Genomic DNA, 25,387 nt, shown 5'->3' on the forward strand with positions numbered 1-25,387 from the left:
GGCCTGAATAAACACTATATCACCTTGGCACCACAAAATTATCTTTGTCTGTTTATTACAAGTTAAACTACAAATCTATAAATGATATTTAAAAAAAACCTTGACTTTAAGATCTTTGCATCATGTGTGGATAGTTTAGCTGATTGATATGTTGAAACTTATAAATGTAATATTGGATTGATTGTGGTGAAGATCAGCAGTATACTTCATGTCTACAATGATCAAATAAAGTTATGTGTCCAAGTGGAGTTGGAATTATTGTTTATGAACTTTGATTGCTGAGTTCAAGTGGAGTTGGAATTCTTGTTTATGAACTGAGTCCAAGTGGAGAGTCAATTTCCTAGTTTTGACCAGTTTCTAGTATATTGTAGGTACATATGTACCCTGTTATCAAGTGTTGCAATTTTATTATTACCCAGTAGTCTGTAGTTGGCAATGGTTACTGTTGACAGACAGATCTGTTTTACCAAACTAATTAACCTTCATATAGAACAGTAAAATATCCATAAACACAAGTCTAGCAAGTATTAAGTAAGGAATCTATCCCCATATGTATGCCAACTGAATAACTGTAATAATTCCTGAAGAAAGACAATTACAACAGACAACTGTGCAAAGTTTGAAGTAAATCCAACTAGGCTTCCTCAAGATACAGTGTAAAATATGTAAAGTCTCGACCTTTACCCCTTTTTGAAAATTTTAAAGTCCTATAACTGAAACATTAACCATATTTGTACTAGGCATTCTCAAGTTACTGAGTGGCATGTTTATGACAGACAGACATAATATGTCCTATCTTTGAAAATCAGGAAAGGTATTATATTCTTAAGTCCATCTTTGTCAAACACCAGTGAAACAAAACAAACATAATTTTGAAGTGTAGCACATCAAAATACAACCATATATCAAACTGAATATCGTTGTGAATAGTGTTATGAAAGGTATTGTGTGACTTACATTCTGTATTTATATATTAGACAAACTAAGGCCAATTTAAACTTTATTCTAACAATTCTGATTTGTAACATATTTCATAGTAACATGATGTGTTACCATGTTATTCACTCTAAATCATTTTTAAACTAATAAAACAATCAAAACACTGTTTCTTTCATGAATTACGAAAACTTAACATCCATAATATACGATTTAATTTACACAATAACAATTCATTTATTATGTGTCAGTTTATAGAAACTGCTTCAACCCTATGTTTATAGTACTGATGTTTTAATCTTGAACAATTCCCTAAACATTTTTACAACTTTGTTTTTGTCAAATTATTTCAAACATACAAAGAAATCAATAGAAAATCAACTTCTAGACTTCTAGTGCATGGATTTGTAGTTTTAAAAATCCAAATAAAAGAAAAGCTATAAGAATTTATATCAAAGTTGAAGCAGTTTCAATGCTGTATATAAAGGGCAGATAACTGTAAAACTTTCCCTGAATGCTTCTACTGACATAACTGCATAGTGTTAATATATGATGATGGAAACTAACGCGACTAGACTGATCCTAAACCTAAGTACCATAAGGTCAAGTTCTTAACAGTTACCTTGGCAAGAGCATTTATTCCATCTAAAAAAAGAAGAACAGGAACTTCTCAACTGAAGTTTCCAATAATACTATATTAAATCCAATTTTTTGTTCAATTGTAAGAAACTGATATGTCTTTGAAATAGTACGAGAAGAAAGTCCCTTGTAACAGAATGTCAAAAATGTCGAGAAAATGGTGTTAAACTAAAACATATTAAAGATAATAGTACATCTACAGTAAATCATCCAACAAGGATCTACAGGTTCTACTGTAAAACCTGCTAAAACCCTGAATCTGGTGATACCATCCAACAGGGATCTACAGGTTCTACTGTAAAACCTGCTAAAACCCTGAATATTCACTCTTGTTATATCTTACAACAGGGATCTACAGGTTCTACTGTAACTTTTCAAAAGAAACAAGTTAGATAGCTCTTATTAGTAAAACTCAGTCAGAATATATACTAGAATAACATTGTATATAAGGAATACAATTGATTTTTTCAAGTCCTTTTTATGATGTGAATGTCATTAAATTATTGGAATCAAGTACTGGTACATTAGTATCTAAAGGTTATAATTTATACCAATTCTGCTTACATAAAATCTATATACATGTCAGATCAAACTCACCCACATGTTCAAAACATTGGTCAGAAAAATTCACACAATGAAGGAAAATTAGTACTTATAGATAGATAGCTCATACACTCAGCCAGTGAGATTACTTAGTTCATACTTGCATCCAGATTACATACAAGGAATCTTACTGCATTTCCTTTACAAGAAATATTTTGAACAAGTAGGTTTACAATCTCAATAAAATGTCAAAATTTTAATGTACTAAATTACTGACCACCCAAATCCATCTTTGTATGGCACGGACACTTATTACAATAGACAAGCTATCTATTACAGATATATAACTGTAATTAAGAGAAATGTCCAAAGTTAGTGAAATGGATAATTAAAATTAATTACAGTTGATAACAATGACATGATGTGTCTCAAACAAGACTGAGATTCTATGCATTAGTGAGGTCTATTATAAGCTTTTTAAAGCAAAGAATTGAGAAATTCCCATCTGTATTAAAAACCTTGGTGTATTTAAAATTGAATGAATGACTGAGATTTGTACTCTATTTGTAATCTATACATACTTCAGGAAAAATGGTATTGACCAGTTTTTTTGCCTAAAAAAATGTCATTATCTTTTAATTCTTTCGTTGACATTTGTTTTAAATTTGATCAGTAAATGGCCGCATGTTAGTTAACTTTACAGAATTAAACAATGAAACATGAGGTTATAAAATAATTGTCACCATTATCACATGATTGCTGATGAGATAAAAATCACAAAGTCACATAATCACTAAATAAAACATGTGAACCATGATCACATGACTACTGTGTCACATGAAATACAAAACCATGTGACCACTGATCACATGAAATGTTTTTTCTTGTCTGGTAAGGAATGGTGGGCAACTCCATGCTCAATCTCATTTCTTTAATATCTGTAAAGATACAAAATAAAACTTTTCTTGAAAACAATTCACTTTAGTGCCATTGATATGATCAATATTGATTAACTGTTCTAGAGGTTATTTGGACCAGTTAATCCTATATTTCAAACACTATCAGTCATATCTTTTTTATATATTAAAATCAAATTTATTCAACAATATCGAACACCTATATAATGCTTGTGTCAAAATGTCAAATGGCTTGAAAAGAAGTTGCAGAGAAAACTGTTAGGAAAAAAGTTCAACTGACAGACAAGAATAAAACGATATACTTTGGAGTGGGTCATAAAAAACGATATACCTCCCTACTTTGGTGTGGGTCATAAAAAAGCTAACAGTACTTATAAGTTAGAAAGTGACACTATTTAGATCAAAATAACACACTTATCAGTCACAATCAGACACGCATGACATATTAGGCACTAAACACAAATACTTTGACAAATGACTTAAACATCTAATTGACACAATGACATCATCTCTAAAAACATCCCAGTAAGTATTTAAAAGTTAAATTAAAAATACCACTCCAAATTGTAGCTATACCTTTTACTTAGTATACCTGGAATTTATATACAAAAGCTTTTGAACTTTACTCTATACAGTTAAACCTCTTTAAGTAGATGTTGAAGGGACCAGGCAAAAATGTTTGAGTCATCCAAGGTCTAGTATAATCCCCAAATGGTCAATGATTGTTTCTGCTGCTTTTTTAATGATTTACACATGTTGCATTGCTTGAACATACATGTATACATGTTCTTCACTTTATCAGGGTACTTCATGGTGTCTTCTTTATCATTTCAGAAGATAACTTTTGTGTGTTGTGTTTTAAATATGTTATAAATTCTGAGCAAAATCAAATATTTTAGGGAAAATTTTTATTTCATTATTTTTTTCTACATCATAAGCCATGCTAAATGTTGTAAAAACAAACTTTGGTCATTGAATGTAATAAAGCAATCAGTGTTTCTACCAATTAGTTCACTTCAAGACATCTGAGTTAATTAACCTTGAAGCCCTCTCAAGGGGACTGATTGATAACCTCGAGTTATCTGAGATTTCCATTCATCTGGATTCGCATCATCAGAGGTAAAATTGTATCAGAGTAAGGGAATTTTTGCTTGGACTATCAAATTGGTTTGAGTTATCTGAGATTTCGACTCATCCGAATTTGATACATTGATGTTTCGACCGTACATGACTACAAGCTTTTTATTCTTTAGTCATACTCTAGCAGTAGAATACCTTTTTAAAAAATTCACTTTACACAATGATACCAAAACAAAACAAAAAATACAATACCTGTAATAATTTGGCTTGAACGGTCCCGTCTTATTTAGTCCTAAGTATTTGGCTTGTTCATCAGAAAGTTCTGTCAGATGAGCATCGAAGTTTGGAAGATGTAAACTTGCTACATACTCATCTACAACAACAAAACATTACTTTGTTATCTGTAGGATAAAATATGTAAAAAAGATGCTATCACAGATATAACTAAATAATGATCAAACTTATCTTTAAACAGAAAGTAGATTCTTTGTGATCATCTATATTTAGACTAAGAAAGACAAAAAACTTCACCACCTGTCTCCTTACCTGTGATTTTCATTAAGTGTTAAGGCTGTCCCATTGTAAACTGTATTAAGGTGTAAAATAGCAAAAAAAACAAAGCATTGGTTAATACTGATAGTCAAACCAGTCATAGTAGAATACCAATGTTTCTTAAAACACCAACTACAGGTAAACCTTCACCAAATAGAAGTTCAACATCTCCATTATATCTTTCTAATACTTTCAGAAGTCACAGTTACACAAAACACTTTTCGTTGCATACATGTAAAATACTACCTAATAATAATTTTTTCCCATTGGATAGAAGCATGTAAACGTATTTAAGACATAACTAGACATTTACTAAAAGATATTCTTACCCATTTTCTTTGGAAGGAGGTAGACATCTTGTTTATATCTGCCTGGCGGGGCATTGTATAGCTCTATCAGAGCTAATGCCTGAGTTGCAGCTGTTATTGAGACAACAAAGGATGGTACACTAGAACAACTTAAGTTCACTAATCTTCCCTGAAATTAAATAACATCATGCTAGTTCCAATTTACTGCTAAAATCAGGTTTATAGTATTCTTACATGATAAATAAAATTAAATAGAATCCACATCTATGATTCACAAGTCAGGCAAATGTATCGTAATTGTCACAGGTAATTTTATAAAATCTTTTTTTTTACCAAGTTAGGTTCCATATGCCAATATCTTTATCCATCATTTTTGCATAATTGAATTCTAAATGCCATAATTTTACTCATCTATTTTAACAGGTAAGGTTCTATAAAACAAAATGCAGAGGTGATATTGTAGTGTTCTGGTCCCATCTCTTTCAAAGATAACTTCTAAATTAACTAGAGGTTTTATAGTAAAGCTACTAAAATGCAGTTAGAACAAGTGATTCTAGACTTAATGTCAAATGTAGAATTTTTTTAAAAGACATACCTCAGCTAGTAATATAATACGTTTGCCATCAGGCCAAATTATATGGTGGACTTGAGATCGTACTTGCTCCCATGTTAAATCTGGGGTTCGTAGACTTCCCTGAAAAATATGTACAGTCAAATCATGGAACAAATCAAGTTTTAGTCAGCAAGATAACATGATACTAAAACCAAACAGAATCCTTAAAGCTGCATTAGCTGCCAAATTTGTTCAGTTTTGATTCTACTGAATTTGCTGATTTGATGAAATAAGTTTGTAGTAATGCAAATGAAGCAATAAATGTCATTAATACCTACAGAATATTGTGAAAACAACTTTTTTTTTCAATCAGAAAAGATCGATAGCTCTGATTTAATTATTTTTCCCCATTACTTCTGAAGATTGCCGACAAGACATTCACATGGGTTAAAAATACTTTAACCTTGGTAAAAAAAATAACAAACAAGATACACAGGTAAGAACGTGTTTTGTTTTCATTTCATTTCATCTATTTCTTGATTAGTTTTATATAAATAATGACCATATTTGAGCCACATTATATCACAATAAATAAATTTCAAAAGGATCCTTGCATTATATTCAAACTTCTTTCTTTAACAGCTTGAGTCTGTCAGTCTTCCTTGCCATTGAATAACCACTTTCGCTTTGCAATCAGATTTGTTATTAAAGAATCAACCCTTACAGCACATGCGTGGATTAAGGTCACCAGAAGTCACATGCATACAAATTTATCTAGGTCAAATGTTTGTCTGGCAAGACAATAAATATATAGTCACCTATTTTGTGTATTTAATGCATTTTATTTGTGGATATCAAATGAAATTATACAGGATAAGTACAATTTAGTAGAAATAATTCAAAGTTCAGGTATATTTCAACAGAAACAAAAAATTAGGAAAATGACAGCTAATGCCGCTTTTAACTCCATGCAAGTGTGTGAAAAGTTCAAATAATAATTTAGCTAATGGTCAAAAGCGAATCAAGTTCTGAAACTGTTGACAAGGAACCATCTTTTTTAAAAGAATTTTTTTTAAACTTGGACATAACATATTTTTATATAGTAAAATAATGGTAAACTAATCGGTAAAACATACAACATCTATTTCTGTATTAGAGTGGCCCATATTGCATATTATACAACCAGTTTTCAGTCTGTCCATATGGGATCTGGTTACTACATTCTTGTTACCTAGTAAATAGTGATCAATCATTATTACAACAAACAAAGTACAAAATATTATAAGTATTATTTAGGAGTGACAGCCTGTATCTAATTTCCAATTAAGGGGCGTGGTTATAATCAGCATGAAATAATATTCCCGCCCCTTTAATTGTCCAATAGATACAGACTGTCACTGTAAATGTGATTTGTGGTATGGTCCAAACAAATAAACACACGATGCTCCACACAGACAGTTCACAAAGTTCATTAGCAGCATTCTTTTGTAAAAAACATGGTCTGAACTGGCAAATGTACATTTCCTCTTGATGTCGGAGGAGGAAAAGAAAAGAATGTGTGAAGCAATTCATTGCACCACTAATTTTGCAGATTTAATCGCTGACAAAGAGCAATCAATTTGTGAAGCCAAGGATCTACAAACTTGAAGGAACAGGATTCATCATCATTGGATGACACAACAGTGATTATATATATGCATTTCATTTTCTCATTTTATTGCAACTAGAAATTGTTAGAATATATGTACAATAACTTAAGATTATTATTGTGCTCTTGTAATGACACATAGAAGCTCCGCCCTTAGATAACTAAAAACTGAATTGGATTTACAATATCCAAAACATTGAAGAAACCGACCATTCCACAACAACAATATATACGTCTATATTAGTGAGGACTTAGTTGCTTGTTTTTTAAGATATATCACATGTTACAGCATACTGAAATAAAAAAATGCACAATAAAACTCTCCTAATGTACATATAATTGCAGATGTTTAAAGCAACATTTGACAATGATTAGACTTACCAGTACAGGTAATAAGTATATCTATACTTCTAATGACTTCCTCCAATCTAACAACTCTAAAACCATCCATACTGAAATCATACAGTCGATTAGAAAACTAAACAACATTCACTTCCATTTGGGAGAAGTTCTTTATTTATATACAGGTCAATTGGTGTATACATGTTTAGAATTGGAGACATTACAATGGGTGCCAAGGGAACAGATACTGTAAATGTGGTTGCTAATTTTTGTAGATTCTGTCAAGTGAACATATTCACGGGTATCAATTTTCCTAGTTTCAAAAAATAATTAGTGTTACATAGTGTTAAAAATCAATTTCTCATGTATTATTTTTTGCAATTTTTTATTCACCACAAAAATGAGTATGTTTATAGTACTTATATCGATCACTACAGAGAACTATTAAATGGTACATATATCAAAGAAGCATTTCAGATATTTATATGCTATTTTAGGAGACATATTTCCACAATTGTAGTCTTCAAATCGGATGTCCTTTTCTTTTAGTCTAGAACTAAACTGTGAACAAGTTTCAATGTGAAAGTGGTGTATACTGCCACTATAAAATTATTTACCATGCCTGTAAAGCACAGATGGGGTCAATTTCTGTGACCATTACACTACAACCAAGACCTTTAAGGGCTGCAGCACAACCTTTTCCAACCTTGAAATAACAATATCAGAAAATTATTACATAAAAGTTCAAACTTGACATGTAAAAAGCATTTAAAAGTTCTGTAATTCCGACTTTGAATGTATGAGATTTTATTCATTTTAAATTTAATCCAATACAAGATCACCAAAATTAAGAACAGATGCCTAAATTCATTAAACACTTCAAAGAATCACATTCAATAACAAAGGAAACATGTAAAGAATTTATCAACTGGTAACTGCATAACAAGTCAAGTTAAAACCTGGTAGAAAATCATTCTGGTCAGTAAAAACCTGATTAACAATAGACAAATAAGAGACATCTACCTCTCCATATCCACAAATCAGGATCTGTTTCCCACCAAACATCACATCTGTAGTTCTCTTTAAACTGAAACAGAATGTGGAATCAAAGAACACATTATTGTGTTGTATAGTTATATAGGTATATCCTGCTATATAGGCTCAATCTTTAACTTAATGTGTAAATGAAGAAAATCATAGTTTTGTTATTTTAGAAATTTGTTTCAGAATCATGTTAAGATTTTATGTATGTTTGTATCATTGGTAAATAAATGTCTAATCAATAACTTACGCATCCAGAACACTTTCTCTACAGCTATACAAATTATCAAACTTAGTCTGAAATGAAAACAGATAGATTTTTATTGTTTAGTGGGACATATCTTCCAAAAAATATGTAGAAATATATGAAACACTACCATTTCTACTGAATAAAGATATACATTCATATGAAAAATATGTGCAAGTTATGTTACTTTAGTAAATTGTTATGATCAGAACTTTTCAATGGAGTTACATCCCCTCACCTTTGTGACTATAATAAAAATTCAGGTACGCCATTTTAAACATTTGATATAGTCTGTGGAAATTACCCTTATTTTTGTTACTGAATCATTTACAGTCGTGGTTGGGACTGTAAGTTTGCCCCCTTCTTCAACACTTGATACAGTCTGTGGACACCAGAGTTACTTCCCCTTACCTTTGTGACAGAATCATTAACATTCATGGCTGGAACTGTAAGTTTGCCCCCTTTAGACAGTTGATACAATCTGTGGACACCAGTGACACTTTCCTCTACTATCCCCTTGATCATATTAAACATTGCTGGGTAACGTTTCAACATCAGATGTGTGGCATCTCCACCATCATCTAAGATCTTAAGATAAAGGTATGTATAATGATAAAAGGAAAATCGAAAGTTTGATTAAGTTAAAACAACATAAGATAAATATTAAATGATAAATGTTCAACTTGGATTTCAGCTTTTTGTCACCTAATTTTCCAAATTACCAAAATAAAAATGTACTGGGCAATTCAAAAACACTTCACAGGACACAGCTCGATATGACTGCATGTGACGAATTCTAATCAGTTGAGACAAGAATAGACACAATATTCTAACTTGATAAAGCTATAAATTTGGACTGTGAGATTAAATGCTTGAGTTCTACAGTGAAAGGTTAAAGTATATTTATAGGTGAAATTGGCCCCCTTATTTTCATGAAAATTGATGTTTGAGTCACAGCAAACTTTAACTCACTGAACAAAAGTATAAAACCTAAAGTTTAATTGCCTATATTTATAACTTATCTGTACTGTGCAGTTAAGTCATAATCACTGGTCAAAATAGCTGGTTTTCTTAAATTTTACAATACCAGGAAGTAAATTACAAATTCTACATAAAATACAAAAGTCTATCTTGATACACTGAAACATATTTGTTTATTTCATCAGAATTCCTTAGTTTTGGTAGGTCAACTTTAGCATCACAAAAAAAAATATATCAATTTTGTACATTATTTTAGCTATTTTTACAAAAAACTTGAGTTTTGAACTACATTTCACTAGTAATATGCAACAAAAAATAAAAAATTCTGATATGGTGATGTTATTGTACTACATTAAGTCCCTAAAAAATGCTGAATGGTAATATTCTATCACCATATTTAGAACTTAAATCAAGCAGGGGACCAAAACACACCTATGTGTGCATTGTCCTTTTTTGAAATGCCTGTTTTTGGCTGATTATTCCGAAACAGTTCGGCTACACCAACAAAAATCATTACCTAATATCCTTTTGTGATTTGAAATCTTTTTGTTATATCAAGAGCAACCAACTAGTATTGAAGTTATTACAAGAAAACCAGGTTACAGACATAACAACACTTATTACTACAATATTGACTACGTGGACAATGGTGTATTGTATAATAATTATTTTTACTCCATAATGGTATTTGAAAATATGTGTCAAGAACAATAAAGACTAAACTTAGTTCCATGGACAATTCTACTCCATCAATTAAACTGAAATCAACCATCTACTTTCTTCAGCCATTGTTTAGCAAATTGAAGCCATCATTCTGATTAAATTGGCACAGTTGTACCGAGATTACAAAGAGATTGATGTGGGAAAGTTTTACTACCATAGAATAACTAAACTAATCAAACTTAGTCCAATTACATGCAGGATTCAATCAACTTGTTATATATTTGACACAGTTATCACAACAGCTTCTGACACTTTAGAACTATGTCCTGTTTTGCCATTTTAATTGAGCCGCATTATTACAAAAGTTGTTATCAAACTGTGAGTATACATCAAACATATTCATACTTTCTTCTTCACAGTATTTTTATAGAAGGAAAAACATTCATTGATATAAAACATAAAAATATATTAAGTAAATGTATGGATATAAATATCTTTTAACAACATGAAAATGTTTACCATATTTGGTTGCCAGCCTTCACAATTAATACATTTATCTATACACCACCAGAAATCTTCCTCTGTTTCTCCCTTCCATGCAAAAATTGGGTAACCTGCCTCTGCCAGGGCAGCTGCCACCTCATTCTATAATTTATCATAAAAATTAGTAATGATAATTGGTAATTAATAAATAATTATAATGATTAATTAATAACAACTAATAATAGATAATCAGTAATTACTTATTTGTGTATATTTTGGCATATTGTAATTTCTGACAAAAAGTGAGAAATCTATGGAAATATGATACACAATTTAAAAAGTTCAGCTGCTAGTATGAACTAAAACCGTGCTTTATGAACTAAAACCGTGCTTCTTATGATATAAGGTTCAATAAATAAATAAAACTTGTATAATGACAACAGTATAAAGATGGGGGCTGAGGATTTTCTGATTAATATAAAAAACAGTTTCTAGATGTCATTCATTATTAAAGGGACAATTGTAAAACTAATCACCATAGTAACAGCAGATATTTCAGACAGTATTAACTGAGTTGTTGATAGGAGATACATGTATGTAGAAAATAACTGAGTACAAGAACTTCAACACCAAATAACAAAAACAACCATCTAACAGTTGTAAACTGTCACAAGTTTTCAGCACAACAGATATTCAATCACCTCATACACAATAGTAAGTAAACATGAACCAACTACTCATTAAAAACTAAAGCTATGAATATAGTACTGAAATTGGATTCTGTTCAACAAAGGCAACCAATAAACTGGTCTGAATAGAAACTTTTAACTGTTAGTAGTACTTTTTAAGGAAATTTTCCCTTTCATTTCATTGACAATCTAGAATAAGGTTTTAACACCAGGACATTGACACAGATTTAAATACTTCGAAAAAGTCTCTCCTTCAAAGACATTTTTTTTTCTATTAAGAAATATAATTGCGGTGTTTTTCTGTATAATGCCTGAAAACATTGACCTCAAATGACCTTTGAGGGATAAACCACGCAGAAAACATGTTACAACATCTAATTAATAAATGAAGCCAGCAGCCAATAGAATATGTTATTACAAAGCTGTAATTATATTGATCTCCCTTCGTTTGTCATTCAAAAGTTCTATATTTTGCTAAATAAAAAGTAAGGTATTTCCAAGAAATTTTACACAGATCTTTAGTTTACAATAAAATGTTTTGTGAAACATAGATTATAACGACAGAAGAGTTGGACCCAGATTTCTGATTTAATATTTTACACAGCAGCTTTATGACAGAGAGTAACTGTTGTCAAAGCACCTAAATTTGAAATTTGTAAGTAACATTCACTAAACATATGAAGATAACACAGGGCAAAATTCAAAGATAGGCAGTCTCATATTTTTTAACATGTGCAATGTTTTGTTTAAAGCTGTAGTTGCATTATTATGGAGAAAACCATGTTGAATGTGATTGATTAATTATTGGGGTTTAACGCCCGAGCAGCAATATTTCAGCTATATTCAGGCGATGAACATGAAATGATGATGACGAAATGAAAAATGGGATGGGATACCAGGATAATAGGGTCAAATATTTTGATTGCCACTAGAAAAAGGGAGGGATGGGTAGGGTTGGACAATTTAGCCTCCTGTGGCAAAGCACAAAGTTTCCTATTCCTATCAAATACCACAGCAGGGTTCTTTAACGTGCCAGAAACGTGGCATTTTTCGCAACACGGAGCACCACTATGGTTTCTGGTCAGGTTTCCGTATTATAGCCTGACAACCCCAGCATGTAACACGCCAGGGGTACCCCATTCCACCACCTGGGGCACACAACCCAGTTGCTCTGTGGGCAGAGAGCCCTAGCCCCCGGCAATATTTAGTTGCCTTTTACGACAAGCTTAGACCTATTCTTTTGACACTCAACCTGCTCGGGGCTGTTGTATTTGAAGATTGGACTTTTATCAATCTAGATTTGACAGTGGAAAATGTCCTTTTAGCAGCTCAGTTAACAAATCACCACAGAATTAAAGTAACAACTGTCTAATCAATGAATGATGCCTCAAATACAATACATATATCCCTTAATTGGACTTATTTTAATCTAAAATAGATAAACTTGACAAAGTTTAAACTTGTATGGACCATTTGTATCAAATGGTTACAATTTTCATCAAAACAATCAGTGTGTGAGACAAATCTTACTTTGGCCCATCTCTATGAAACAAATGGTTAATGCCATGACCCCAAAATCAATCCAAATCTTTTTCTTGTGGCATGTGGCATTGCACCTTGTAGTAGAATTACACAATGATACATCACCTAATACTCAAGTTATCACCAAGTGTCTACAATGCCAACACAACAGATGGACACCAAACCAAATAAATATCTCAAAGTTTGGTAGTTTTATGAAAATTGATAACCCAGATAACAAATGTTAAAAATGTTAACTTAAAAAGGAAAAAAGTTTTTTAGTATTTAAAAATTGCTTCAAGATGACTGTAAAGGACCCCCAACTTAAGTTCAATAGAAGTAAAACATGTTCATAAGATGAAATATAGTCTATATGATTAGAAACTATTATTTGTAAAGTTGTAAACCATAAAACATTTTTAATGAACTGTAATATTTCAACTGACTTGTGTTAATCTATGATCAAACACTTCCGTAAACAACTAGAAAAATGTGGGTAATACTCATTAAAGGATGCTCTCCTGCTCCCTAATCTCAGAAACCATGTTGTCAAACAGGAAGTATAAGTTGCCTGTCTGAATACAAATCTCAAAAGGAATACCTATATAAAGCTTCTGTAAATATTTCAAGTTGCAATGATTAAAAGTTGTTGAGAAAACTGAGGCTGGACAAAACAACTAACTAACAGACTGAATGACGGAATGTTGAACACCATGATCACTATCTTCCCCCTGCTTTTAAAGCAGAGGTCACAATAATGAGTAAAAATACTTGGTAAAAAAAAAATCCTACAAAGATCCAGATACATACAATATAATAAATCCTATGACAGAATCCGTCTCTTTCTGACCTTCAACAAAAGGGGTTAAAACTTGGTACTGAAAGAATATTGATATGAGGAAACACTCAAAAGACTTGGATCAGATCTGCTCATTTTTGTCTTTACCAAAAGTCCGAATATTTTGTAATAAGTAATGATTATTGTGATTCTGGTTGTTCTAATGATTTATCATCAATACATTTGATTATATATTATATAATGATTATATATATATGTCTACCAAACCAACATGAATGAGTGCTCTACTGATGTCTACCAAACTAACAGGAATGAGCGCTCTAATGATGTCTACCAAACTAACAGGAAAGAGCGATCTACTGATGTCTACCAAACTAACAGGAATGAGCGATCTACTGATGTCTACCAAACCAACATGAATGAGTGTTCTACTGATGTCTACCAAACTAACATGCATGAGTGCTCTACTGATGTCTACCAAACTAACAGGAAAGAGCGCTCTACTGATGTCTACCAAACTAACAGGAATGGGTGCTCTACTGATGTCTACCAAACCAACATGAATGAGTGCTTTACTGATGTCTACCAAACTAACAGGAATGGGTGCTCTACTGATGTCTACCAAACCAACATGAATGAGTGCTTTACTGATGTCTACCAAACTAACAGGAATGAGTGCTCTACTGATGTCTACCAAACTAACAGGAAAGAGTGCTCTACTGATGTCTACCAAACTAACATGGATGAGTGCTCTACTGATGTCTACGAAACTAACATGGATGAGTGCTCTACTGATGTCTACCAAACTAACATGCATGAGTGCTCTAGTGATGTCTACCAAACTAACAAGAAAGAGTGCCCTACTGATGAAAAAAACCAAGGAGATGATGCCTACTTAACTAACAGGAATGGGTGCTATACTGATGTCTACCAAACTAACAAGAAAGAGTGCTCTACTGATGTCTACCAAACTAACAGGAAAGAGTGCTCTACTGATGTCTACCAAACTAACATGGATGAGTGCTCTACTGATGTCTACGAAACTTAACATGAATGAGTGCCCTACTGATGTCTACCAAACTAACATGCATGAGTGCTCTAGTGATGTCTACCAAACTAACAAGAAAGAGTGCCCTACTGATGAAAAAAACCAAGGAGATGATGCCTACTTAACTAACAGGAATGGGTGCTATACTGATGTCTACCAAACTAACAAGAAAGAGTGCTCTACTGATGAAATAAACCAAGGAGATGATGTCTTCCAAACTAACAAGAAAGAGTGCTCTACTGATGAAATAAACCAAGGAGATGATGTCTACCAAACTAACAGGAAAGAGCGCTCTAATGATGTCTGCCAAACCAACAGGAAAGAGTGCTCCACTGATGTCTACCAAACTAACAATAAAGAGTGCCCTACTGATGAAAAAAACCAAGGAGATGATGCCTACTTAACTAACAGGAATGGGTGCTATACTGATGTCTACCAAACTAACAAGAAAGAGTGCTCTACTGATGTCTACCAAACTAACAGGAAAGAGTGCTCTACTGATGTCTACCAAACTAACATGGATGAGTGCTCTACTGATGTCTACGAAACTTAACATGAATGAGTGCCCTACTGATGTCTACCAAACTAACATGCATGAGTGCTCTAGTGATGTCTACCAAACTAACAAGAAAGAGTGCCCTACTGATGAAAAAAACCAAGGAGATGATGCCTACTTAACTAACAGGAATGGGTGCTATACTGATGTCTACCAAACTAACAAGAAAGAGTGCTCTACTGATGAAATAAACCAAGGAGATGATGTCTTCCAAACTAACAAGAAAGAGTGCTCTACTGATGAAATAAACCAAGGAGATGATGTCTACCAAACTAACAGGAAAGAGCGCTCTAATGATGTCTGCCAAACCAACAGGAAAGAGTGCTCCACTGATGTCTACCAAACTAACAATAAAGAGTGCTCTACTGATGTCTACCAAACTAACAAGAAAGAGGGCTCTACTGATGAAATAAACCAAGGCGATGATGTCTACCAAACTAACAGGAAAGAGTGCTCTACTGATGTCTACCAAACTAACAAGAAAGAGTGCTCTACTGATGAAATAAACCAAGGCGATGATGTCTACCAAACTAACAGGAAAGAGCGCTCTGATGATGTATACCAAACCAACTGGAAAGAGCGCTCTGATGATGTCTACCAAACCAACAGGAAAGAGTGCTCCACTGATGTCTACCAAACCAACAGGAAAGAGTGCTCTACTGATAAAATAAACCATAGAGATGATGTCTACCAAACTAACAGGAATAAGTGCTCTACCGATGTCTACCAAACTAACAAGAAAGAGGGCTCTACTGATGAAATAGACCAAGGCGATGATGTCTATCAAACTAACAATAAAGAGTTCTCTACAGATGAAATAAACCAAGGAGATGATGTCTACCAAACTAACAGGATTGAGTGCACTACTGATGTCTACCAAACCAACAGGAAAGAGTGCTCTACTGATGAAATAAACCAAAGAGATGATGTCTACCAAACTAACAAGATTGAGTGCTCTACAGATGAAATATACCAAGGAGATGATGTCTACCAAACTTACAGGATTGAGTGCTCTACAGATGAAATAAATAAACCATGGAGACAATGTCTCCCACACTAACAGGATTGAGTGCTCTACAGATGAAATAAATAAACCATGGAGACAAAGTCTCCCAAACTAACAGGAATGAGTACTCTACAGATGAAATAAATAAACCATGGAGACAATGTCTCCCAAACTAACAGGAATGAGTGCTCTACAGATGAAATAAATAAACCATGGAGACAAAGTCTCCCAAACTAACAGGAACGAGTGCTCTACAGATGAAATAAATAAAGCAATTAAATCATGTCATTAGTAACCTTGTTCTTTTATAATAAATGGAATATAGGAAAAAACAAAATTAGGTTGCTTATGATATTATATTATTGATACCATACCATTTCAAATCTCATTGATTACAAAAGCAAAAATGATGTTCATCATATCTGAAAATAGGAAGCCAAATTCATCAATTACCCTAAATACTAGAACATCAAATATCAAAACACTTGTGGGTAGAAGCTATTACAATTACGACCAAATTTTGTTCTAGCCTGACTTACAAGGTACCCATAGGTGGTCGTGTAAGTGTTTGAGTACAGAAGAAATTTACCACTGAAACTAACAGCAATAAATGGAAAAGATAATATTCCAGTGAGAAACTCAATTCAGAACTTTATTAGAGATAATATAAAAACTATCTTCAGAAAATACCATTTTTGTAGAGAAATAAGGTCAGTTAAATCCATCAAATTTTGGCTAAATCATATATTTTTCTATCATGTTCACAATTTATAGAATTATTATAATTGGACATATCTTGAAATGGCACCAACAATGTCTGTGAAATTTCATTTCATGGCTCAAAGTGATTTGAAATTCATTTTATCCAACTGTAGCAGACAGTGATTCCCGTTCTTAATATGTAAGTCATGAAAGCTTTCAAACCGATACATATTTCCCATTTAAAGATAAGTTTTTGTGACAAATCAAGTCACATATTTAACAAATTTAAAAATTAGAAAATAAAATTACAATAAACATTGACAACAGGATTTCGAGAGGACCATCTCTGTGTCTGAAAGATTTAAGTTAATAAAATTTTGCTCTACTTACAGATATTGAACATTTTTTCCACTTTAAGCCGATTTTGTTTCTAAAATGTCAGACATTCCACTCAGCAAAATAAAGTAAGAGAAGTAAGACAATCAAAACTAAATACTATTAAACCAAAAAAAGATATTTTAATGGCAATATCTTATGAAATACAGCAGCAATCTCCAAAATTTAAAGTTCAAATATTGTGGAACATCCTAACTGCCTCGTGAGGGAAGTGTTAGGGGAATTAACACAGAGTAATGGGTTCCTTGGACAACTGTTACAGTTTTATAGGTATATTTATCATGGATCTTTTTTTTCCATTGAAATGTTAGTCACAACTACTCCAATCAACAAATTGAGTTCTTATGATACAATGTGATGAATAGTATGGAACATTACAATATCAGAAAAGACAGACATACTATAAACTTTGAAAGACTGGGAAGCAGGCAAAATACCCTGTGAAAAATGGCAGAATGTAACAATAGATCAGACAGAAAATGTCATGAGAGGTAGCAGACATGAAGATCAGGGTACTGACATGACAGGTAGCATATATGAAGATCAGGGTACCGAAACTACAGGTAGCAGACATGAAGATCAGGGTACTGACATGACAGGTAGCAGATATGAAGATCAGGGTACCGAAACGACAGGTAGCAGACGTGAAGATCAGATTACTGACATAACAGGTAGCAGACATGAAGATCAGGGTACTGACATAACAGGTAGCAGACATGAAGATCAGGGTACTAACATAACAGGTAGCAGACATGAAGATCAGGGTATTAAATCAACAGGTAGCAGATATGAAGAACTTTGATCCGTTTGTTATCATGTTTTAAATTGGATAAATTCCATGTAAATTGATTGAGGAAGATAAACATAACCACACAAAAAGAAATAAAACAAAAAGACGAACAAAAAGTAACCAAAAACCCGCCATTAACTATTATAGTTATAGTACGTGTATTTCTAAATTTGTCAATATATAAATCACTTATCACTCAAACGGTTTAAAGCAATTTGTTTTTGTAATATTACATAATGTACTAGGTAATTCATTCCATAAATAAAACCAGAATATTCAAAAGACTTTTTAACTTCTTATTTGGAAGTGTGATTTGTAGAAGTATAGTTGAACTTATATTTGGGACCTAGACCTATATTATGCATAAGCAAATATATATATTTAATTCTATATTCCAATATGTCTGAATAATGGGGCAAATTATGACATATGATCAGCATCTTCTATCAATCTAGCCGCTCTCTTCTGTAGTTTTAATATTCAATCTACTTCCACTCTTCACTATACCACAGTAATCTATCAGAGGTAATATATAACCACTTATACCCTACACTACACTACAGTAATCTATCAGAGGTAATATACCACCACTGATACCCTATGCTAAACCACCCTGTGATCTGTCAGAGGTAATATATTGCCACTGATACCCTATGCTAAACCCCCCTGTGATCTGTCAGAGGTAATATATCGCCACTTATACCCTACGCTATGCCCCAGTGATCTGTCAGAGGTAATATATCACCACCCATACCCTACGCTATACCCCAGTGATCTGTCAGAGGTAATATATCACCACCCATACCCTACGCTATACCCCAGTGATCTGTCAGAGGTAATATATCACCACCCATACCCTACACTATACCCCAGTAATCTGTCAGAGGTAATATATGACCATTTATAGTTTTCCTTGCCTCAATACTTAGAAAAAACATAATTTTGACAGTACATTAATTCTAGATTTTTTTTTAAAGATGGTGTCAATTTGTTCTCTAAAAGTCAGACAATTTTCTATTTTCACATCTAGTAGTGTTTCACATAATTTCTAAAAGAATTTTCAGTTCTGGTTGTCAAGTTTGTAATGGCAATCCTTGTCTTATTCTTATTAACATATATTATGTTTTGCTTGTTTTAATGTATATGTTGTTATTTCCTATCCAAGTCGTTGATATTTCTTCTGAAATCTGCAAAGTAGTATCATCTGCATTTAAGTCAGTTCTACAGTTACTAACACAAAAGGGTAAGTCTCTCATGAACAATTCAGAGGCTCAAGAATTGAACCTTGTGGAACACTGTATTTAATTTGTCTTTTCTCTGATGAGGCATTGTGAATGTATACTTGTTGTGTTCTTCCACTTAGAAAGGATTTTAGGAAATTTACAGACTTATCACAAAACTGATACATCTTCAGTTTTCTACACAGAATACCATGATCTACTAAGGCCTTTTTTTAAATTTACTAGTACAGCTAGGTTAATATTACCATTTTGCATCTCTTGTAACCATTGATCAGTAATATTTATGAGTCCTGGTTGACAGGAATGGTTTGGTTGGAATCCAGATTATGAAGAATGCAATAGTTCAAACCAGATAAAAACATGTACATGTGGTGAGATATGAGTCTTTTTGAATTTAAGATGGATAAGTAATACTGAATTAAACTATGGATACATTTCCACAGATACTGTGAATTTGTAGGGTCTTAATCATATCATTATAATATTTCTTTTTTGAATTAGTTGTTTTTCTTCCCCAGAACTACAGCCCATACATCACTTGTATTAAGTTTTTCCATCATACTTCTGACAAAATCAATCTCCACATTGTATCACTCAAGTTGTCTATCCATTTTTATCTTTTTTTGTAACAATTGGAGGGTGTTTATCTAGTATAGCTTTTACATAATAATAAAAGAATTTAAACAAGTTGAAGGGTGACCTTCATACTCCACTGTATGACCTTCATACTCCATTGTATGAACATCAAGTCAAACCAAAGAAGAAAGAAAGATAAACTACTGTAAAACTTGGGATTTTCAATTTTGATGATTTCGGGGATTTGATACATCGCATCTATCCAAAAGAACTTGAGATAAAGAATACTACAGACACAGTGGAGTCAGCCTCATATCTTGACCTACACTTAAAAATCGATGGTAAAGGAAAACTATTGACCAAACTTTACGATAAATGTGATGACTTTTCATTCCGAATTGTCAACTTTCCTTTCATCTGTGGCAACATCCCTTCGGCTCCTGCGTATGGAGTGTTCATATCACAACTCATACATTATGCCAGAGCTTGCCGAAACTATGCAGACTTTTTGTATCGCGCTAGAACTCTAACAAATAAGCTTCTGGAGCAGGGTTATGTTGCTACAAGTTGAAGTCATCACTACAGAAGTTTTATGGTCGTTATCATGAACTCGTGGATCGTTATGGTGTATCCATCAGCACCATGAGAACTGATTTATTCAACGGGTCATAGTTTTCCTTCCCTCGTTTGTCTACCCCGGACTTGACTTTATATGAGCAACTCGGCGGGTGTTTCTAGAAAAGCAGAGGATGCTTACCCTACCGGTGCACCTGGTCCATGCTCCCAGTTTTTAGTGGAGTCTGAGTTGCTCATTTACTTTTGTTACTTTGTATGTATGATTTTAGTTACTTTATGTTCTTTGTTGTGTATGTCTGTTTTCCATGTCTGGTCTTTGTCCCTGGATTACATTCTTTTGATTACCACTATAACCTTGGTTCCCTTGATTACTCTTTCAAAATGGTCATTGAAACAAGTATATCCTTTACAGGATTCTGATCACCCTTGATTCTATATAACATTAAGTTATTACTTGAACAATGATTACAATACATTTGATAGTCATGAGACTACAGAGTGTGATATTGGTTTACACTACAGATGAGTTTTGACAGCTGGGTAAATCGTCACTGCGTAGATTATTAGATTATACTTAATCACGATTGGCTGTATACATCACTAATAATGGATTTCTGGCCAATTACAAGATAAACTAATAATGCAATATTCACACATCATTCTCTGATTTATCTTGGCAAGTTTGTAATGGAGTGTGATATTTCTTTCCCTTAGAAAAGATGATCAATTTGTCAATTTCTACCAGCCCTTGTATTCTCTTGATAACAAGGATTTCCAAATATAAGAATGAGCTATGCTCCCTTAAAACCTACAATGTACTTCATTTAGAATAAAAAAGGCATAATAAATGAGCTTTCCACTCCAAAAAGATTATTAAATTCACTTAGGAATGCTGTTGTTTTGATGAAGATAAAACAGAATATCCAATCATAATTAGGGAAAAATGATGGAATCCCAAAGCACATTTACATTAATCGTAGCAACATGTGTAAAACAATAGAAGAAGAATGAGCATCATGACCAGAAAATATGGATATAGAGGCACACAGTTAACATCATTCTATCCTGAGTAAATCACCGGCACAAAGAGGGCATCAGAGAATTATTGGTAGTTGACACATATATAACTGAAAAAAAAAAACATACCTGCGTAGAATAAATGTTACATGCAGCCCATCGTACAGATGCTCCTAAAGCTGCTAAAGTCTCAATCAGAACCTGGAAAGAAAACGATGTATAATTAACTTATTTTTAATATTCATTACTTTATTTATATAAATTCTTTTTTTAGACATAATAGATATCATAAAACTATCACTGAGACACATTACTCTAGGCATAAAATGATAAGCTTAAACTGAACACCACTATTGTGTTGGGAAATACTATTATGCATTTGTAGTCAAAATATGTTATCATAAATATCATCATGTCCCTGGCTGGCAGTCTAAAACAGGAAGAACGTTATTGATAGATTATAAAACAAAAGTCAGTAAACTATTGTTTTCAGTGCAGAAATTGAAGAATGTTTTCAATTTTAGACAAAATTATGCAAAAATAACCAACTATAGGATAGTTTTCCCTTCAAGAAGTGGACAGTGGCCAAATGTCTCAAAGTTGGTTATGCAAGCATAATTTGGTGAAGATTTTTAACACATAAAACTTCTAGAATAGCTTTTGCCTGAGGAACAGAAAACTGTTTATTGCTCAGGAAACTGCTTCATCACTCAGAAAACTGCTTTATTGTTCAGGAAACTGTTTATTGCTCAGAAAATGCTTTATTGTTCAGGAAACTGCTTTATTGTTCAGAAAACAAACTGTTTATTGCTCTGAAAACTGTTTATCACCCAGACAACTGTTTATTGTTCAGGAAACTGTTTATTGCTCAGAAAACTGTTTATCATTCAGGAAACTTCTTTATTGCTCAGAAAACTGTTTATCACTCTGAAAACTGTTTATCGCTCAGAAAACTGTTTATCGCTCAGAAAACTGTTTATCATTCAGAAAACTGCTTTATTGCTCAGAAAACTGTTTATTGCTCAGAATACTGTTTATCGTAAAGGAAACAGTTTATCGTTCAGGAAACTTTTTATCATTCGGGAAACTGTTTATCATTCAGGAAACTGCTTTATTGCTCAGAAATCTGTTTATCACTCAGAAAACTGTTTATTACTAAGAAAACTGCTTGATCACTAAGACAATCAGAGTGACATAATATTGAAAGTCATCAATTTCTAGAATATCAGGGAAAAAACAGGGATAACACAGACCTAATTCTACAGGGAGAGTTTATCCTAATGATCTAAATTACAAAAATTATTGATTACACAAAATACAGTTTTTAATGATACTGACTTCTAGTAATATGCTACCATTCAGATTATTCAGATAATCAATTCCTGTGTTATCAACACAGCCTGTGACAAGTTCTCAAGTAATCACTTAAATATTCAAAAAATGTTTGAACATTGTATTTTGTATTTAAAGTTCTTATAATGTATCAAAATTATAAAATTCCTTGGTCAAATTAGTAATACAGATAATGGAATTATATATACATGTATTGTCATATTTTTTTAGGAATTATGGAAAATTTATATTTGACTCAAAAGCCAGAACTAAAGAAAGTAGACCTTTTGAAGGAGGACACCCCCCACACATAATACTAGTACCCTTAAACTCATTGATTTTTTTTACACATGAATTCATCAATGATGTGTCCTCCATGAAGAAGGATCTATTATAGATAATGTTTTGATAATAGAAGATTTACTTGGAGTAGGAATGTATACTGACTTCATTACCATAAATTACACAAAATCAAAAGCAATATTCGAATTTCAGAAATGGCTTTCTTGGATTTCAATTCTTCATACAGAAATCAATAAGAGATTTTATAATTCATGAAGCATTAAATTTTTTCCCTGAACAAAGAATGAGTAATGTCTGTGACATCTAATGTAGTTAACTTTTTCATTTATCTCAGTATAATGCACATTTTTCATCATTGAGAAACATTTCAGTAAGAACTTTAACACTTATCAGGCCATATTGCCAACTTGAAATCCTCAGGGAAATACAAGCTAATGACTGACCAATTCCAATCATTTAGCCCTATATGGTATAATTTACGGTTAATGATATATGTCTGGTTGGGACTGTTAGTACTGTCCATCACGTAGTATAATGTAACTTATACATTATGCTTTTACTGCCATAGTTCTAAATGTATTTGACAAATGCAAATAAATGTCAAAATACTCAAGGTTCAATATTCAACAGAAATGTTCTATGATAAAACTAATACAGAGCAGGTAATTATTACTAATTGTCTAGCCAGGGGGTTTTCCTTTCATTCCAATTCAAGATAAATTTTAGATTCAGACTCTTATCAAATTGTAGTCTATCTTTATAAGCAAATAGAGAATGTGAAAGACAAGGCAAGGCTTTTGTTGAAATTCTAAATAAAATGTTTTAGATGGGACCAGATGATATTTCCGGTGATTTTGCTGACTATTGTACTTTTAATTTTATTTTGTCTGTTAGGTGAGTGACTATTGTACTATCAACAATTCTTGAAGCAATACTACAAACAACCATTTAGTACAAATTACTTCAGATCACAGGAAAACACTGTTATTGTTAAAATTCTGTCTTCTTTCCCTGTTCTATGTAATCAATCTCACACAACTTCACAGTTAAAGACATAATTCTAAGATCCTGTTTTAAAGCTTCAATGCTTCTACCGTAAAACTTGTTACGTAATACGAAACACATCTTGTAATAAACATGTAATGACCAAAGTCAACCATAAAATGGCAAAATAATCAAAGAAAAACAATATCACAATTTCTATGATCACTTCTATAAAATATTCATCGTGTGATGTAACTTGGATGATATTAAAACTCCACTTAACTGTCAAGGAACTGATTCTTTATTACCATTTTGTGACTTGTCTTAATTTATTTACTGTTTTATAGCAAATCTTAATATAATTTTAAAACCTAGAATATCATCTAGCAGGATATAAATCACAAAATAGGTTAATTTCCTAAAATAATATGTAATTTTAATGTTAAACTCTTCCTATATCTTATATCTGAACATTATACAAGTACATGTATCATACCATAACTCCCTGTTTTATCATATGACCCCTGGTAGATTGAATTTCTAGAAATGCCCAAAGTTAAATCTAACTTAGAAGAAGAAATAATATCAATACAATTGTTTATGGCTTAGATTTTGTTATCCTGCAGAAAGGGGAATTTTGTTCATAGATCTAGAAAGTTCTATTCTTGCACAGTATTTATTTTAATCAGTAAATTTTCATTGTTAACATTAGCATTTCTTTCTTAAAAGTCAAGGTAGGTTTGTACACAATACTACACCAATGACCACTGACCTAGACCTGAATTTTTCTACAGCAGTCTAAGCAGTGATGTACTATATGACCTTTGGCCTTTATGTACTTACAGCAGTCTGAGCAGTGATGTAGTATAGGACCTGTGGCCTTTATGTACTTACAGCAGTCTGAGCAGTGATGTACTA

At 32.5% G+C, this 25,387-nt stretch overlaps 1 protein-coding gene across 9 annotated transcripts in view; it reads right to left on the minus strand.

Annotated features, from left to right (window-relative positions):
- Positions 1-987: 987 nt before the first annotated feature.
- The window catches only part of LOC148626811 (adenosylhomocysteinase-like 1), a 72,075-nt gene continuing 47,675 nt past the window's right edge, over positions 988-25,387 (minus strand). For all 9 annotated transcript variants that reach the window (XM_088541355.1, XM_088541229.1, XM_088541107.1 and 6 more), the window contains 12 exons: positions 21,980-22,051; positions 10,970-11,095; positions 9,218-9,394; positions 8,810-8,856; positions 8,542-8,605; positions 8,136-8,224; positions 7,558-7,628; positions 6,665-6,759; positions 5,571-5,669; positions 4,997-5,144; positions 4,368-4,488; positions 988-3,056 (listed from right to left, as the gene is read on the minus strand). In XM_088541355.1, the coding sequence (XP_088397481.1) occupies positions 3,050-3,056; positions 4,368-4,488; positions 4,997-5,144; positions 5,571-5,669; positions 6,665-6,759; positions 7,558-7,628; positions 8,136-8,224; positions 8,542-8,605; positions 8,810-8,856; positions 9,218-9,394; positions 10,970-11,095; positions 21,980-22,051 (1,116 nt within the window). In that variant the 3' untranslated portion in view covers positions 988-3,049. The remainder of the gene's footprint in view (positions 3,057-4,367; positions 4,489-4,996; positions 5,145-5,570; positions 5,670-6,664; positions 6,760-7,557; positions 7,629-8,135; positions 8,225-8,541; positions 8,606-8,809; positions 8,857-9,217; positions 9,395-10,969; positions 11,096-21,979; positions 22,052-25,387) is intronic.

The sequence above is a fragment of the Perna viridis genome, chromosome 1, assembly GCF_037379345.1.
Source record: "Perna viridis isolate PV_CMFRI_1.1 ecotype Kerala chromosome 1, ASM3737934v1, whole genome shotgun sequence".
Taxonomy (NCBI): Eukaryota; Metazoa; Mollusca; class Bivalvia; order Mytilida; family Mytilidae; genus Perna; species Perna viridis.